General features: G+C 39.1%; 1 protein-coding gene across 1 annotated transcript in view; it reads left to right on the top strand.

The window, feature by feature from the left end:
* The window catches only part of ACSS3 (acyl-CoA synthetase short chain family member 3), a 166,167-nt gene that overhangs the window by 109,987 nt on the left and 36,547 nt on the right, over positions 1-19,633 (top strand). The window contains exons 9-10 of the mRNA XM_061125269.1: positions 938-1,041; positions 18,942-19,037. Coding sequence (XP_060981252.1) covers positions 938-1,041; positions 18,942-19,037 — 200 coding nt within the window. The remainder of the gene's footprint in view (positions 1-937; positions 1,042-18,941; positions 19,038-19,633) is intronic.

The following is a 19,633-nucleotide window of genomic DNA, read 5'->3' on the forward strand; positions in this document are numbered from 1 at the left end:
TTTCTATTTCATCCTTTCTACACTGTGGCATAGTGTTCCCTGCAAAGGATTGTTCATCTCTTAGTAATCATTTATTCCTTTTGATAAGAGCCTTTTTATCCTGGAAGGCCACAATGCCATTTCTTTTAAAATCACCTACCAAAAAAAAAAAAAAAACAAAAATAAAATAAAATCACCTACCTTTCCTATATATGTCCTTGGAGTAGGAGAAATATATGTTGAAATCAGAGTAATGTTTATTGAAGTAACTCATGAGAAGGAGCAAGTGCATCATATCTATGAGCACATTTGTTGCCTTTGCTGATACTCTAGAGTATATTTTTGTGCATAGACTTAAATAGAATACAGCGATCAAATTTGGAGCTAAAATTAGCAGAGGTAATGTCAAGGAGGAAAAGATTTTTCATTTTTTGATTATTAGATGAATATGACAGATATATTACAAAGATCAACTCAGTTGCTTTTCTCAAAACTGAAAAGCTATAGCTGTGAATTCTGCTTTTGAAGCGTTTCCAGTGCTGTGATACGCCTTTAATTATACTGGGGTCTTCCTGCCTGGCCTAGTGATGAAGAGCCCACCTGCCAATGCAGGAGTTTTAAGAGACGTGAGTTCAATCCCTGGGTTGTAAAGATCCTCCAGAAGGAGTGCATGGCGACTCACTCCAGTATTCTTGCCTGGAGAATCCCATGGACAGAGGAACCTGGTGGGTTACTGTCCATAGAGTCACAAAGAGGCAGACAGGAGTGAAGTGAGTTAGCGCTACATAGCATGCTGGGTCCACACAAATGACGCCTGCATTCTACAACCATTCTATGGTGTTTTCCTCTGAGAATTAATGTGATTAGATTCTACAGTGTTTAAAAGAAGGCAAAACCTGAAATTATTTCAGTTTATTTTCAGGGAATAATTTGAATTCACTCTCCCTCTAATATTCAGGTTCAAAACACTATTTGTGGCTGGAGAACGCTGTGACGTGGAGACGCTGGAATGGTCCAAAAAGGTCTTCAGAGTACCTGTGCTAGACCACTGGTGGCAAACTGGTGAGAATTTTCCAAACATGTACATAAATATTGCAGAAATGCTGAGAAACACTGCAGGGATGGGAGGGAATTCTGAATTGTGACCATCAGGCACAAACAGCGATCAGGCGGTTCTGGCTTCGGTAGAAGTAAGCAGTTATCTGATTATCTTTTTGTTAAAAAAACTTCTTAAATTACATTGATACTATCATTCTCCTGACCCTGGATATAAAGCCCTGAGACCTCTTTTGCTTTCTCATCCTCTTGGTTTCATATATCTGGTGAGTCACTAAATCTCAGATTTTCCTTTGCATTCATCCCACCGTCAGCACTCCAATTGCCTTTGAGCTGCAGCAGCCACACGGTCATCTACCCTTATTGAAATTATCGTCATCACTCATCTCTGTTCTCTCTGCTTTCCTGTAACCTAGCTTTCCTATAACTGCTCCAAGAGTACTTTTTTAAAGCACTGTTTCTTTGATAGAATTTCCTGTGCTTCTCTGGTCCTTTATTAGGATCAAATATCTTCTGCTCAGCACTTGACAGACAAATGTATTTTTCTCCAACACACTTATCATTATATGTGTAATTTATTTATTTACTTATTTATTCTGTATTTTCCTCCCACTGAGTGATCCTTGGGAAACAACTTGTCATATTAAGTGGATAGAATAAAACTTTGGTAACTTCTTTTGAGGGATGATTGTGTACATATGTGCAAGTAAGTAGTTCATCTGGAATTTGTTTTCCCTTTCACCGAAGGTAGCAATTTTGCTGGCTTTGCCATCTGGCTCACTGAAAGTAGCTATGAGTTATGAGAGCCTTGTAGCCTTCATATGGATATATTTCAGTTCAATCCTACTTAGTTCAACTAATTAGATCAACAGTTGTATATGAGTGTTTTCAGAATTTACATCTTCTGAATATTTTAGGCAGGGCATCAAATTTGAATTAAAATAATAAAATTTCTTAGCAAAAAGTAGATCTCATTTTAAAATGACTCAGTCTCCTAGAAGACTGAGAGACGAAAACTGAAGTTTAGTGTTTAATATTTAGAACTCTTTGATTCTGATAAATTATACTTTTTCTGTTACCTTCTTGGATGTTGCTCTTTTGGAAAAATTGTGTTTTCTATATTCTTTGTAATTTGGAATATAAAATGAATGATCAGAGAAGAATACACGTTCTTTAAATAAGATGAAAATCAGAAAGAAAGGTTCTATTCTGTCTAATTTGATTTGCTAAGAGAAATTTCTTATCTAAATTCAGATTTGTAACTATCTGGGAAATAAAAAAGATAAGATTGAATGTGGAGAAAGCAATGCTCTGTGTAAAATACGTATTAAAAACAAGTGAGGAATTACTGCTCTGTATGGAAGAGTGACTATAGACTTGATGCATCTCCTATGCACCAGGAAAATTCCAACAGTTATTTTCCTGGGCATAAAGAGGAAAATATTTGATTACCTATAAGATTGCTTTCCATGATGGTTTTCCTTTCCTGGTCAACATGAAATTTGTTTCCAATATACAAGTGACCTTATACAAATACCTACAGAAGAGTTCCGTCCCCCACCCTGACTCCATTAAAGGTGACTATGCTGAAGATTGCTGAAGGAAACCAGTGCATTCATAAATAAAATTATGATTCCTTTACTTTTTCGTGTTGATGTTTGCACATAATAGCCTGTGCAGATGTATGCAGTTAGTGAATCCAGGCTTACAGAAAAGCTCACTGAAGCCTGAGAAACAGGCATAAGAGGTCTCTGGTGAGTACTGAGTTCCATGTGAGTTTGCAGTTTTTCTTTAATGTATCGTTCAGAGGGAATTAATCACCACATTATGTCCGTGTGCTGTCATCTTAATCAGCTTTGAATGGCTGCTCATTACTGTGGAAAACATCGTGAATTTCTACTAACAATAACTGATTCTTTCCATCCACCACATTTATTTTGACAGCATTTGATACTGTATCCAATTGAGTTCACAAATACATACATAGGGATAGGTATGTAGGTGGGTAAGTATCTAGCTGCGCTTCCCTGGTAGCTTAGATGGTAGGTAAAGAATCTGCCTGCATTAGCCTCCAATTAAAAAAAAAAAAAAAAAAAGATCAAGTTGGAAATGGTCCTAGAATAAAGGCTTATATATTTTGATTTTGAAAAAAAAAAAAAGAATCTGCCTGCACTGCAGAAGATCCGGGTTCAATCTCTTGGTCAGGAAGGTCCTCTGAAGAAGGGAATGACAGCCCACTCCAGTATTCTTGCCTGGAGAATTCCATGGACAGAGGAGCGTGGTGGGCTACAGTCCATGGGGTTGCAAAGAGTCAGCCATGACTAAGAAACCTACACTTTCACTTTTCGCTTTCAGATAACTAGCTAGTTTAGTGGTTTTGATCGTCATAAAAAAAAAAATTCATCCTAGGTGGTGCAGGTGTCTGCAACTAACAGAAAATTTAGTTAGAATCTTTATTCATTGGCATAAAAGGAATTAGTTCACTATTTTCAATGATATATGTTGTGGTAAATAATCGAAAAATGATATTGAAGTTTAATGTTTGCAACTGTTCACCTTTCTTAAGATATCAGATTACTAGCAGAAAAGGTAAACACTTTATGGGTTATTATTAACTCAGAAAGAAGAGAAGATGTGATATTTCTAGCACGTTTATGAGTTTCCTAATATTTTGCATATCAAATAGATTGTGTGTGTTTCTCCAAGAGGTATGTCATTAAAAACCTGATAACATTTGGAGGAAGGTTAATCTTTCACCAGAGGAATATTTTTCTTTATTTAAAATTTCAAATTTTCTACAAGGTTGTTCTTACTTGTTATTGACTTAGAAATTGATATTATTTTATACAATCATACACTTTCACGAGCCTCAGATACAATGCATAATTTATGAATTTGCTCTCTGATTACATTAATATATGTATACAAATGAGCTGCTAAGAAACCATGATGTATAATTTGGAATTAGTAAGGGATTGTTAAGTAACTAAAACGTATGAGTGAAAATTGATTAGTTCCTGTGACTTAGGTTCTGAGAAGACGTTCTGTAGTCAGTCCATTTATATTACGACATGGTTTTTGTTGGGCTTCCCAGGTGGCGCTAGTGGTAAAGAATCTGCCCGCCAGTGCAGGAGATGCAAGGGATGCAGGTTCGATCACTGTGTTGGGAAGGTCCCCTGGAGTAGGAAATGGCAACTCACTCCAGTATTGTTGCCTGGCAAAGTCCATGGACAGAGGAGCCTGGTGGGGTACAGTCTGTGGAGTCAGAAAGAGTTGGACATGACTGAGCATCTCAGCAGCAGCAGCATTTTTTTTGTTGTTACTCAAGAGAAATTTTTATTAGCAACAACAGATTTCTAGTGACTCTTTTGATCTGTTAATATCAACACTCTCTGATGTCTGATTTAAATAACACCTAAGATTCTAAATCTGCTAACTAATCTGTAAAAAAAAAAAAAAAAAATCCAGGAACAGATCAACTCCTTGTAGGGGCATTTAATAAAGAGTTGTCACTGTTCAACACCACTGAAGCATTAAACCCTTGTTTTGGATTGTAATAATGTAAACATGAAGTGCTTTCATGAAGGAAATTGGTCTTGCTAGTTTATATAGGAGAGTTGTATCTACATGATTCATAATTCTGGGTAATAGATGAATTGTCATTTACCCATTTATCTTCACAGTAATTTATCCATAAAATGATTGAAAGCATCTGGATTATCGACTGAATTTTTCTTTTTTTTTTTGGTTTTTTTTTTGTTTTTTTTACATGGAGTTTGAGAAACAGAGGTATTGCAGCCATAATCCTAGAAGGGGAAATTAAGAGAATTGATGATTGTTCCCTTAAGATATGATAATTTGTGCACAAAAATATGAGCAGCCAGAACTTCATTATCCTCAGTTGTACAATCACTAGATAAAACACTGTACTGTTGTAGATAATTTTTAGTCCTAAGATGAGCTTTTCCAGTAATCAAACGGCACAAAGAAAGAACTCTCAATGCAGTGCGTTGTGTCTCTAGCAAGAATTTTTTTTTTTCTGACTTAAGATGACTATGAAGGAAATGTTTTCCTTATGAGTGAATCACCTAGTGTAAGCAACTAACTACTAAAACCCAAAACATAGTAGACCTTATTCCTTTTTGAAGTTTCCTCCTTCCTTTTCCCCTTCTTTCCTTCCTGCCTCCCCTTCTCTTCCCTTTTTCTTTCCTTCTTTCTGTCCTTCCTCCCTATTTACTGTAAGATACGGCACAATCACTTCCAAACCTGTGCCATGCATGAGCAGCCACTTCGGTCATGGCAAAGAATCAGACATGACTGAGGCGACTGACCACGCATGGCAGTGGTGTAGAAATGATTGTAACAAAAAAGTTGGGCCTCCTGCTTCGTTATGTTATTTAATTAAGTAGAAATACTGTATTCTTTCATTTGCTATCAGTCAGTTAAAAGGTATTGACTGCAAAGTTAGAATAATTGAATTCTACAGTAGCTTTTATAAGAGGGAACTTGGTGAAGGGTTTAGATCAAAAGAATCCATGATTCTTTCCACCTGCTGGCAGAACACATCTCTGTGGTTTCCGTCAGAAGATACAAAGCCTCTGTTGAAAGTGTTTTAAGTGATGCCCCAGTAGTGATGAAGTAATTGAAATGAGGTAATGACCACCAACTTGAGTAGCGCTGGGTGATTTCGTTGTTTTGTTTCCATCACTTTAATGGAGGAGTAAAATTCTTCCTAGAAATTTTAAAGCCTCTAGGAGGGATTTCAGTGAGAAAATGGTAGTCTGCTAATGGATTGAGACATTGGTGCTGATTGAAGTTATTGATCTTACTTTTGCTGCCTTGAGCCATCTTTGCTGGGTTCTTATATTATAAAGCAATCACAGTGTTTCACTCCCTGTTTGAACTGTTGCAGTTTTAATTGCAATTGCTACTTCTGAAGTAAATATATTCTATCTATAGCCTAAATCCTCCTCCTTTGAGGAGGCTCCAGCAAACTTTAATCAAGCTGGCTGTTAAATCAGAATCATTGATCCTAAAGGCACATACATCCTAACACCATATTATTAAAATATGTCAAGGCTGCCTGATCCAGTAATCCTTATTTATGTAGTATTCAATAGGATATACTTCCTGAGGGCCACAAAGATTGGTTAGGTTGACCAGATTCAGTCATTATCGTTAGGTGTATCTGGAGACTATCCATTAGCCCAGGATTTTTTTAAAGGCAGCAATGCTTTTTATTTACAAGAATCAAAACCACAAAGTGGAATAGTTCATTGTAGTTAGCAGTTATCCTAAACAGAGAGTTCTATGAGAAATGATACAGGCTTAAATGTAGTACTGTCTCCTTCCTCCTGGGTAGACGCATTGTGACTTGATACTTGATAGGTAGAATGTCAGAGTTTGTCATGCTTTTTTTTCTTTTCTGAATCATCCTCTTCCTTTGTTTCATTTGTGTTTTCACACATTCCACCTTCAGGCATCTGAATTGGTATACTTACTGCAGAGGAATTTCCATCTGTCAGTGTGTAGTCCTGAGTTTAGTCTGTGATGGGGGTTTTCTTCATCCCTGGAAGTCTACATTGGGAATTTTATGAGTCTTGTTATCGTGCCTTTGAAAAATCCATGTTACAACTCTGTGCTGGATGTGTGACTTTCTTCCATCTTAATATACCTAGCTTGGCCCCATGCAAAATCCTGTATGTTTTCCTGCAAACTGGCTCCCTAGGGCTAAGAGATAAAAAGCTCTGTATGGCTAACAGTACAGCGAGGAAAAGTATCTTCCTGGTAATTTGATCTTGATGACACTATCTTTAATTATTCAGAAATCTGTTTTCTGTGGTTTGGGTGCCTATAGTCACTAGCAAACGTTCCTTTTGTTGCAGATCTTAAAGTAAAAGATTTCTATATACAACCAAATGCTGCCTTCCTAGATTTTAATACTTGTAAACTGTCATCCCCTGCTTTCTGGGTTTTACTTAATATTTTCTGAGCCCATCAAATTTGGGCTGTGGTTGTAGGGTTTGGTTAAAGTATAGGCCTATATTTTTAAAGACAATGGATTGCACTAGACTTTTGAAATACGCGTTATGGAACTCAGAGAGCTGGGTCAGACTGAACAGACAAGGCCACTGCCCCATGAACTGGTTTGTCCAGAATATACCCTATGGTGCAGAGTGTGAAGGGTCTTTAGTAATAGGAATGAATCAGTACTGTCTGATGCATTTTTGTTTTTCTCAACATAATCATTGAAAATAAATTCATCTCTTTTTTTATTCATTCATGGGAAAGAAATTGTAGGTAGTTTGGCATGAGAAGTTGTGGTTGGGAAGAACCGTCATAGGTCACAGAGTCATCTCAGCAATGTTCCGCTGGTGATGCTGTGATAGTGTTCATCATCCGTCTTGATGGCATCTTTGTTGCCTGGCAACTGGATTTTTTTCTCATTTAGAGCAAGACTTCATTAGTCTAAAGTAGATAATTTTTACTGATAATTTGAGAAGAAGAGCTTAGAGGCAAGCTACATGAATTTGGTTTGTGGAAGGAATAATCTTTTGTCAAATGTTAGGCTTGATGAGGCTTTCTCTTTTTGAAATGAATAACTGTTTACAGATTGTTAATCCACCTGAAAATGAATATCCCAAGTCAAATAGCAGCCATTGAATCAGACATTTTCATCTTAATAGCATTATAATGTGTGAAGAATACCATGTTGTTATTTTTTCAGATGTAATTACTATACATGAAGCTATTCAGATATGTATAATTGCTTTTTAGAATCTCTATTTATGCCCATTATTATATTAGTGATAATCTTTTTGGATCATTTTTAAAGTCTTTGGTGAATTTGTTACAATATTGCTTCTGTGTTTGTGTGTTTGTTTGTTTTAATTTTGGCCATGAGGCATGTGGGATATTAACTTCCTGACAGGGAATCAAACCCATACCCCTTGTATTCGAAGTCTTAACCACTAGACTGCCAGGGAGGTCCCTTAGTGACTAAACACTGAGAAATTAAGAATATAAAATTGATTTGGTCTTAGAAATATCATCTAATTGCTCTACCCTTGGCAAGAATCACATTTAATTCATTCTAGAAGGGTGAAAATATGTAATGATTTTGTAGATCTTTATAAGGAAAAAGAGTTCCTAAACCCACCCTTGATAAACCTTATTGTATGGAAGTTTGACTTTCCCCTCTTGCATGCAATTCTCTGCACTGTGGGCCCACTGGCCCCATGAAGTAGTAGTCCCCAATTCTTCTTTTGTCGTCAGTTCTAATTAGAAAACAAAAGTGACTCTCCTCCTGAACAGGCAACGTGGTTAGTAAAAAGTGACACCGAACCCCAATAAGACTGTTTAAATCCTGGTTTAGCCACTTACCGTGTAGCCGCTGGCAAGTCCTTCATCTCTAGTGAACGTCTGTTTGCTCAAAGGTTTGTAGAAATCCTGAAATGAAGTGAAATATGTATGAACAATGCAGCAAGTTCCTGGCTTATACTAACACTCAATGAACGTTTTTCTTTTTCTTTCATTTCTATGAATAATAACCTTTCATGAATATAAAGGCCATCTTTTAGCATTCTGGTCTGTACATAGTTCAGACCCAAGAAAACTTAGAACATAAGAGCTTAATTCATAAAAGAAAATATTAATCATAGAGAATTTAATTTCTTAGAGTCTACTAGTTAAGATTAGGACTGGGAGTCTCCTTGTTCTGTGTTGATTAGAGCCCTTTCTTCATAGGTTTTATCTTTTGCCTTCATTAATTCAGCATTTCTTATCTAATTCAGCTGCAGGTTATTTATGAAAGTCTCTAAGGTGAGAGGCAGCATGCTGGTAAGAGAGTAGGATAAGACCAGTGTCTCACAGCTTGAATTAATGGTCTACTCCCAGTACCAAAAGTTAGGCTGCTTTGAATTAAGTAGTTTAAACTGTAATCGTCCTATCTCGTGAACACAAAAGATTAAATTGATTTTCTTTCACTGTGGTACATCTCACTGCTTCTGCTTTCTTTCTGCTACCACCATTCAAGTTATTTATAGCTCACAGTATAGATTTAGAGGTGTAGAGAATGGTTTCTTTACAAATTGCTTCTGTGCCCATCATGATGCTGTGATTAATATGACTCAAGGGCCCTGGGCCACTGAATTGATTTATTTCCAGGACCTTAGCTCTCTGCATGGGCCACCAACTTCTAAAATCCATATTGCTTAAATGTAGTGTTTCTACAGCCTCAGTGGGAGCACAGTGGCAAACTTCCAGATATAGCAGGAGCTCTTATTTATAGATCTAAACCTGCATAACGTTCTTCCTCTTAGCCCTCACTCACATCTGCTCTTCTTTCTATGCTGTCTTTCATCTGTAAACCAAAACCCTGGAGGTTGTCCTGGATTTCAACCTCTTTTCCTGTCTCTGTATCCAAACCATCAGCCAGGCCTTTTAAAGCTGAGTGTAACTCCAGGTTGGTCTCGTCGGCTACTACTGCTGCCTCGGACCACCAGCATCTGATTGATTTCTTGCTCTGGGTTGGGACTCTCGTTTTAGTACTCCAGTTTGCAACTGAAGAGCTTTTTCTAAAATGCAGTTCTGAACAAATCTCTGTTACAAATCCCTGAGTCCCCCAGTGTTCCCAGAATAATAGCCAAACCTCTTACCATGGTGCAGAAGGCACTTTGTGATCCTCCTTTGCTCCCCTCTCTCATTTTGGTCCTTGTTATCTCTCTTACTTCACCTCTTCTTCTCATGCTCGACCTCCCCCAACTCCCGCAAAGTTTGCTCTGCTAAATAGCTTGAGGTCAGCCTTGGTGGTTGGTCTAACTTCTCAACTTTGCACATCCTTCTATTTCTGTTAGGCATGTCTTTCCACCTTTAACACTACTTTATCCCCAAAGGAAATGCATTAAGTAAGTCTGATATATTTAATAAATATTTATTGAAGGACTGACCTTTGAATATCACTCTTAGAGTAAGAAAAAGATTGTAGCAGAATTATAACAGAAATATACAGCTATTTTTTTTCCTTTCTCACTTACCTGAATCTTCTATTTGTCTTGCTCTCTTATCCATTTTGGGATTGCATTGTGTGATTTGCTACTTATTTTTTTAAGAACCTTGATCTTAATACTGGAAGCCCGAGCCTAAATTATGTAAGTATGTATTTACCAGTCAGAAAACATTTCCTGAGCACAAATTGTCAGGGATTACACCAGTCCTACTGATAGAAATGATTCTCAAAGCATCCAAGAAGAATCTGATTTCAGCTTCAGGCTAGAAGAGTGTTTTCATATGATTACATGCACAATTCTTTTCTGAAAGATTTTGTCACATTTATAATGGCAAGTGTTCCAAGTATATACTTAAAACCTAGTGGCTTAAAACAGCCACCCTAATTCATGATTTTATGGATCAAATATACGAGTTGAGATCAATTAGGGATTTTGACGATTGATTGAGATAACTCAGAGAAAATTGTGTGATGAATGAGCTGTTCCAGGGGGTCCAAGATGGCTTCCCACTCATGCCTGAGATAGGCCAGAAGGCTGGACTCAGATAGGACTGCTGTCTGGAAAGCTTGCAAGTGGTATTTTTAGCTTGGAGGAGTTGGAGTAGCAGACCGTCTTACATGGTACCTCACTCTTGAGACAGTATTCTGAATTCCTTAAGGTCTGTGCTTAGAAACTGACAAATCATCACTTTCACTCTTTTCTGTTACTCAAAGCCATCAAAAGCCCAAAGTAAATTGCATCCACCTTTAATCTACCACCATGGAGAGATTTCAGAGTTGTAGATGTAGCCTCAGGACTCTTCAATGTAATTTCCCCTTTGTTTATCATTCAGAAGTGGTGTTCAGAAATTCTGTTAATACTTTAATGTGTACCTTGCCAAAATATATATTTTTCCCCAATGTATAATATTTATAAAAAACTTAAATCATAGTATGCATTGTTTTACAACTTTTATCTAAACAGTGTTTGGTGAGAATTATTTCCTATCACTAGACATTTTCCTATGGTATTTGAATGATTTTGCATTACTCCTTAATATGGAATAATTCCCATTTTTTGGATAACCTTTTAAACTCTAATATAAACATTTACATGTGATAAACATCCTTGGTGCTTAATGTTTGTGAGCTCTTTCAAACATTTCCTTGTGTATATCTCATAAAGTGGAACAACTGCATTAAAGGCTATGATCCGTCTTTAAGAGTTTTTATAAGAATTGTCATTTTTAAGGCTTTTTATAAGAATTGCCATATTGGCTTTCAGAAATGCTGCATGGACAGAGGAGCCTGGTGGGCTGCAGTCCATGGGGTCACAAAGAGTCGGATATGACTGAAGTGACCTAGCAGGCATGCATATATTGGTAACAGTGGTAAAGAATTTGCCTGCCAGTGAAGGAGATGCAGGAAATGTGGGTTCGCTCTCTGGTCAGGAAGATCCCCTGGAGGAGGAAATGGCAACCCACTCCAGTATTCTTGCCTGGAAAATCTCGTGGCCAAGGAGCCTGGCAGGCTGCAATCCATGAGGTCACAGAGTCAGACACGACTGAGCATGCACACACACAACACTTACATAACAAAAATGACTGTCTTTGGCTTGTCTGGGCAGTCTGTCTCCTGGACTCTAGTCTTTTTGTCATTCTTTTGAATTGGTTCTTGATGTTCAGGAAGCCACAGGAATCTCTATCATTAACCAACCATACTAAAACAGCTCCCATCTGTCCATTTTCTCCCATATATCTCTCTCAAAACCCCAGATAGAATAAACCTGATCATAGAACCTATATGATGCTCAAATATTTAAGTAAATTCTATCTGCACTGTTGTTGTTGTTCAGTTGCTAAATCATGTCTGACTCTTTGCAGCACATGGACTGTAGCCTGTCAGGCTCCTCTGTCCTCTCCTATCTCCCAGAGTTTGCTTAAATTCATGTCCCTTGATTCGGTGATGCTATCTAACCATCTCATCCTCTGCCATCCCCTTCTCCTTTTGCCTTCAATCTTTCCCAGCTTGCATTGTTGTGATTCATTAACTTCTTTGTTTGAAAGTCTTCATTTTTTGCAACATTCAGTTCAGTTCAGTCACATAGTCATGTCTGATTCTTTGCGACCCCATTGACTTGTCAGAATTCCCTGTCCATCAGCAACTCCCGGAGCTTACTCAAACTCATGTCCATTGAGTCGGTGATACCATCCAACCATCTCATTTTCTGTCGTCCCCATTTCCTCTTGCCTTCAATCTTTCCCAGCATCAGGGTCTTTTCTAATGAGTCAGTTCTTCACATCAGGTGTCCAAAGTATTGGAGCTTCAGTATCAGTCCTTCCAATGAATATTCAGGACTGATCTCCTTTGTGATTGACTGGTTGGATCTCCTTGCAGTCCAAGGGACTCTCAAGAGTCTTCTCCAACACCACAGTTCAAAAGCATCAATTCTTCGGTGCTCAGCTTTCTTTATGGCCCAACTCTCACATCCATACATGACTACTGGAAAAACCATAGCTTTGATTGCATGGACATTTGTTGAAAAGTAATGTCTCTGCTTTTTAATATGCTGTTTAGGTTGGTCATAGCTTTTCTTCCAAGGAGCAAGCGTCTTTTAATTTCATGGCTGCAGTCACTATTGTAGAAATTTTGGAGCCCAAGAAAAGTCTGTCACTGTTTCCATTGCTTTCCCACCTGTTTGTTATGAAGTGACGGGACCAAATGCCATTATCTTAGTTTCTTGAATGTTGAGTTTTTCAGCCAGAGTTTTCACTGTCCTCTTTCACCTTCATCAAGAGGCTCTATAGTTCCTCTTCACTTTTTGCCATAAGGGTGGTATCATCTGCATATCTGAGATGGCAACATTACTCAGACTAAAAATTTAAGGTCTTATGGGAACTTTCTGTGATTGTGGTTTTCATTCTGTCTGCCCTCTGATGAGAAGGATAAGAGGCTTATGGAAGCTTCCTGATGGGAGAGAGGGACTGAGGGGCAAACTGGGTCTTGTTCTGATGGGCAGGGCCATGCTCACATCTGCACTCAGTGCCCCTGACCCTGCAGCAGGCCACTGCTGACCCACGCCTCCTCTGGAGACTCCTGGACACTCATGGGCAAGTCTGGGTCAGTCTCTTGTGGGGTCACTACTCCTTTCTCTTGGGTCCTGGTGCCCACAAGTTTCTCTTTGTGCCCTCCTAGGGTCTTTCCCAGTCCTGTGTGAGTTCTGGCAGCTCTATGGAGGGGTTAATGGTGACCCCCACCAAGAGGGTTTATGCCACACCCAGGTCTGCTGCACCCAGAGCCCCCGCCCCTGCGGCAGTCCACTGCTGACCCGTACCTCCTCAGGACACACTCAGACACAGCTCTGTCTCAGTCTCTGGGGTCCCTGGGTCCTGGTGCACGAGGTTTGCTTGAACCCTCTGAGCGTCTCTGGTGGGTAAGCGGTTTGATTCTAATGTGATTTCACCCCTCCTGCCATCTTGCTGGGGGCTTCCCCTTTGCTCTTGGACGTGGGGTATCTCTTTGTGGTGGGATCCAGCATTTTCCAGTTGACAGTTGATCAGCAGCGAGTTGTTGTTTTGGAGTTCTCACAGGAGATGAGTGCACGTCCTTCTACTCTGCCATTTACGCCACAAAGGTTCCCTTGGTATCTCTAATTTTCTTGAAGAGATCTCTAGTCCTTCCTATTCTATTATTTTCCTCTGTTTCTTTGCATTGATCACTGAGGAAGGCTTTCTTATCTCTCCTTGCTATTCTTTGGAACTCTGCATTCAAAAGGGTATATCTTTCCTCTTCTCCTTTGCCTTTAGCTTCTCTTCTCAGCTATTTGAACTGTGGTATTGGAGAGGACTCTTGAGAGTCTTTTGGACTGCAAGGAGATCCAACCAGTCAATCCCAAGGAAATCAACCATGAATATTCATTGGAAGGACTGATGCTGAAGCAGAAACCCCAATACTTTGGCCACCTGATGAGAAGAACTAACTCATTGGCAAAGACTCTGATGCTGGGAAAGATTGAAGGCAGGAGGAGAAGGGGATGACAGAGGATGAGATGGTTGGATGGCATCACTGACTCAATGGACATGAGTCTGAGAAAGCTCCAGGAGTTGTTGATGGACAGGGAGGCCTGGCGTGCTGCAGTGCATGGGGTCGCAGAGTCCGACATGACTGAGCAACTGAACTGAATTGATTAGAACTTTGAAGTAGTTTTACTGCCTCTTCACTCTCTCTCTTACCTTATTTCCTATTAATACTTTCCTCATTTGTTCTGCTTCAGTCACATTGGCTGCCTCACTGTTCCTCAAATATCTAGGAATAAATCTACCTCTGGGACCTTTGCACTTGCAGTTCCTTTTTCCTGGACTCTTTGTCCCTAGATTCAAGGCACATGTCCTCTCTTCTTCCAGGTCTTCACTCAAAGGTCACTTCTCTGGGAGTTTATTTTCTGGCTCCCCAGTTTAAAATTGCAGTCTCTTCCCATCACATCTCATCTCATATCTTGTCTATACTGTCTTTATTTTCTGAGTAGTTATCTCTTTTTAACTTGCTATATACTGTACATTTATTTGTTATTATTGTTTGTTTCCCCAAATGAATTATGAACTCCATAAAGATAGAGATTTTGGTCACTTTTGTTTGTTGCTGTATCCCCAGTTCTAATGACAGCGCCTAGCACATAATAGCTGCTCAATAAATATTTGCTAGCTAGTGATATGTACTTCTATCTGCAAATATGAGAGACTGGACTCACTCCCTGTCAGAAAGGTTTTTCTTCCTCTGCTGTTATGTAGTCTGGATGAGCTCTCTTTTCTTCTCATTGTCTGTATTCTACATGAGAGCCTTCCAAGTAGTACCCTTGTCTGTTCCATTCTGCTCTTTGAAAGAACTCGGCGGACTAGGGTAATGGTTTAAATTTTCTATGTTAGGTTTCAATACTTTAAATCTGTTAAAATGATATTTCCTTTTCTATCACCTTGTAGCTGAATTCAATGCAGTAATACAAGCGAAAAGCACTTATACATGGTACACAGCATAATTCATATTTGAGAAAATTATGTTTACTTGTTCTCTTTCCTTTTTCTACTTTAGAGTTAGAGGTTTTAAGGAAAATTCATGGCGGTAATAGCTCACTGATGCAATAAGGTGGAGTGAGGCAGTAAAAATACTGAGATAATAGTGAAGTGTCTATATTAGCTTCTAAGGCAGTATGAATATAAACATACCCAGGTGACTCATTCTTCACAACTTCCAATTTCCACCAATCTTCTTCCTGGTTGTTGCTTATCTAAAGAAATTATGCTGGTGAGTTGCTGAGCATTGTGCCTTTCTAAGGTTGGATGTCTTTGGAGATTTCTCCAAATGAAGTGTCCAATTGTTTTCTTCAAAGAGAATGTTGTGGTTTCTTCATTGCAGCTATTTCCCAGTCCACATGTTACATCTGGATTTCCTGTCTGCTTAGATTACTGCAGCCAGTTAATCACAGCCTGCGCAATGTGAGGCAGATGTGTTTAGCACATCTTTGAAAACGGGGCTTTGGGAGTCCTTTGGGGTTTGATTAAGGACTGCAGCATTCCTGGGGGCTTTCCCCAACTGGAAGCCTATTCTGTATATGGACCCACTGGGAAGCCAGGGTAGTTATACAATCAGTGAGTGTGCAGGAATGTGTGAGCACGCACCTGTGTGCCTCCAGTGATGATGGATCAGTTCTTGGGCCTCGGGACGCTCAGAGGTATAAAGAGAGAAAGCAAAGTCTCTAACAACTAGTCTTTGTTGAGTCTTTCGCATCCCATTTTTGTCCTAACTGTGGCTCCTTGTTAGACTTCGATTCCTAGGATCTGTCATCTTGTCTGTGCCCTTTGTATGTCACTACGAACAGTTCTTTTTTAATCCCCAAGATGAATATCCAGATAAAGTCAATGAGTGCTCTCTCTGGTAGCACATACACTAATATCGGAAAATCTAGAGAAGCTGAGCGTGGCCCCTGCACAAAATAAAGTCAACAAGGTACTCAAATTACTAATTTTCGAAGTAGAAACTTATATTATCTACTTGAGGTAACTGAATGCATAATCCTTTCCATTGCCCTTAAAAGTCAGTCAAGATGATCACACAGAAGAATATACTTTTAAAAATTTTGTTTATTTTTTAATTGAAGGGTAATTGCTTTACAGAATTTTGCTGTTTTCTGTCAAACCTCAACATGAATCAGCCACGGGTATACATAGGTCCCCTCCATCTTGAACCTCCCTCCCACTTCTCTCCGCATCCTGTTCCGCTAGATTGTTCTAGAGCCCCTGTTTGAGTTCCCTAAGTCATATAGCACATTCCCATTAGCTATTTATTTTACATATGGTATTGTAAGTTTCTACTTTTCATAGTTGTTTTATACTCCTAAACAAGACAGTTGAAGGTTGAAGATTATGAATATGTAATCACCATGAAAAGATGGTTAAGAACCTTGGGAAGGATGTATAATGTCACCTTCATTGTTGTTTAGTTGCTAAGTCCTGTCCGACTCTTTGTGACCCCATGGACTGTTGCCTCCAGGCTCCTCTGTCCATGGGATTTCCCAGGTAAGAATACTGAAGTGGGTTGCCATTTCCTTCTGTAAGGAATCTTCCCCACCCAGAGATCAAACCTGCATCTCCTGCTTGGCAGGCAGATTCTTTACCACTGAGCCACCTGGAAAGCCCCATAGTGTCAGCTTCTGACAGTGCTCCGGTTTCTTCTGTCTTTATTTCAGAGCAGGTTTTCTTCTCACCTCTCCTTCCCACCCTCCCTACTCCCAATGTTATCAGAAGAGCAGAGAGCCTGCGTCCTTTATAAAAATCCACACTGAGATGAGATGAAGCAGGGTGCAGTTAAGAGTTTGGTTGTGGTAGTTTGTTTGCTTTTCTTGTAGGCAGCAGATTCTAGAAGCGTCGATAGGCATTAGAGCCCCCGGAGGGTGCCTTTGTGGGTTCTGGAGCTGTCCACTGATAAGTTGCTGAGAGGCCTCACGGTGTTGAGAAGTGTGGAGAATTTGAGCTTCAGATGCCTGGAGTGGCCCTACTACATCAACTCAACTTGACAAGATATGCTTCAGAAATAGCAGATTGACTTCAGCAGCTGCTTCTCTCCAGGGTGGGAGGGCGGCAGCAGCATCTCGAAGGGGACGTCTTCTTTCCTTCTGTGTCTTAGTAGCTTCTGTCCCTCTTGTCACTCTGTTTTGCCTGAGTACCTTGCTTTAAGCACCTCATTCTGCAGGGCCGCTTCCTGTCATCACCACGGCTCTTGTCTCCCTGCTCTTCAAGGGTAGCTGAGATGAGATGAGTGCTCAGATATTTTCCGAAAGGCAAAAGGAAAATACTGCTAAATTTCCAAACCTGTGGATTTCCTCCCATGCTTTGATTGTGCTGTGGGAAGAATGTGCATGGCTGATAGGATGCCATATCATAAAATACCTCCCGATTTTTTGTCATCGTATGAAAATATTTGAGAATTCTTTGTTAAACATCAGCAGTGTCTGCTCTGGTTACTCACTGCTTCTGCTCAGCGGTGACCATCTGGCTCAGCATCTTAAGCATTGGACTGTGACTCAAGACCTGGGTTTTGATGTGTGAGTTCTTCCTCTGTTACTGATGCCAGCTGAGCTGCCATCAAAATGTGAATAATAAACTGAACTACTCTAGAAGGTAAAGAACAGTAATAAATGTATTCTAAAGTGATACAAATATGTGATATATCATGGTGAAACACATTCTGGGTCTTTAGGAAGATAGATGTTATTAATATTTTGGATTACTTTGTATCTCATTATTTTGACAGTCAATCCCTTGCATGTATGTAGGTGTACATTTACGTGTGTAAAATAGCTTGGGGCTGGTGCACTGGGATGACCCAGAGGGATGGGATGGGGAGGGAGGTGGGAGGGGGGATCAGGATGGGGAACACATGTAAATCCATGGCTGATTCATGTCAATGTATGGCAAAAACCACTACAATATTGTAAAGTAATTAGCCTCCAACTAATAAAAATAAATGAAAAAAAAAATAGTTCTGAAACTTTTTAGTATCAATACCCACTTGCCCCTCACAGAGACAAATCTCATATTCAAAATATTCTGGTAACTTCAAACTTCTATTTGCCAATAATAACAAATGCACTGTTTTATAAAAAATCATAAAAGTTTCAGAACTTACGATTATCATGTATTAATAATAGATGCTATTATTCTGTTATAACTTGAGACAGAGAAGACAAATTTAAAAGTTTTTGATAATCAATGCAGGCTAATTTTAAGTCTCTGGTCTTGAGGAAATAACCAGTGTAACATAAATAGCTTCCTCCCTAGGTTTTGGGCCTTCAGAAGTCCAGGAGCAACAGATTAAGAGGAATTTGATGAAACAGTTGATGAATTTAGTTTTCAAAGCAAGGTTTCTAGGCAAAAGTAGTTCTTAAAAAATTAGAATATGATACTGCTTATATATATTTTAAAAAATCTTGGTGTTACCTATTCCAGAGACTAAGTTATAAATTACAGAAATATTTCTCCTATCACTGTTACTTACCCTGATAAAATAACTTTAGGTGAATTAAAAGAAAGCATCTTTACTAGAGATTTTTCAGTGTTTACTGTCTTGTAAAACTCACAGCCACATAATTTCCATTCTTCATGCTCGCTGATCCAAAACTGAGAACACTAAAGACACCTGTCTTTAAAAGGAGACCACTGTGTATATGATTCTAAATTTGTATCCTTAAGTTTAAAAAATGCCAATATGATATAAATTACTGGATTTGTTTCATTTTTTAAAACAGGCTTGCCCTACTTATTCCTTATGTAATGAAATTCTGTGGAGGGAGAGGGGCAGTGCAGGCGCCGAAGAAACAATATGATCTCAAGTTGAAATATTAAATCATAACTATTACTTGTTTCTCCAGAGACTGGATCCCCAATTACAGCATCTTGCATTGGATTGGGTAATTCTAAAACACCTCCTCCAGGGCAAGCAGGAAAAAGTGTTCCAGGATACAATGGTGAGAAATTACCTTGATTACTTGAAATATTTAATGTTAATGAATTTGGTATTTTTCTGTATTTAGTGTGAATCATATTGATTGAAATGTATTAGGTGCTTAATAAGTATTTGATTGAGTGAATGCCTTGTATTAAAAATGTCTAACTTTTTGTGACAACTTTTGTTATTAGCCAATTTTATCAGAAGTAATACTGTAGACCTCTAAGGGCATGTTGTAAATGACTGTCAAAATATAAGGCAAGTTAAGGATCTGTGGGCTTCCCAGTGGCACTGGTGGTAAAGAACCCCCTGCCAGTGCAGGAGACGTAAGAGACACGGGTTCAATCCCTGGGTTGGGAAGATCCCCTGGAGGCGGGCATGGCAACCCACTCCAGTATTCTTGCCTAGAGAATCCCTTGAACAGAGGAGCCTGGTGGGCTATCGTCTACTGGGTCGCAAAGAGTCAGACACCGCTGAAGCGACTTAGCGTGCATGCAAGGAGCTATGTGAGAGATTAATACTTATGGAATATATGCTTGGTGCTGAGGACTTTGCATACATTATTTCAATTAATGATGAGTTCATTTAATTTAGTGATATTATTCCCATTTTAGC

Source organism: Dama dama, chromosome 3, assembly GCF_033118175.1.
Source record: "Dama dama isolate Ldn47 chromosome 3, ASM3311817v1, whole genome shotgun sequence".
Taxonomy (NCBI): Eukaryota; Metazoa; Chordata; class Mammalia; order Artiodactyla; family Cervidae; genus Dama; species Dama dama.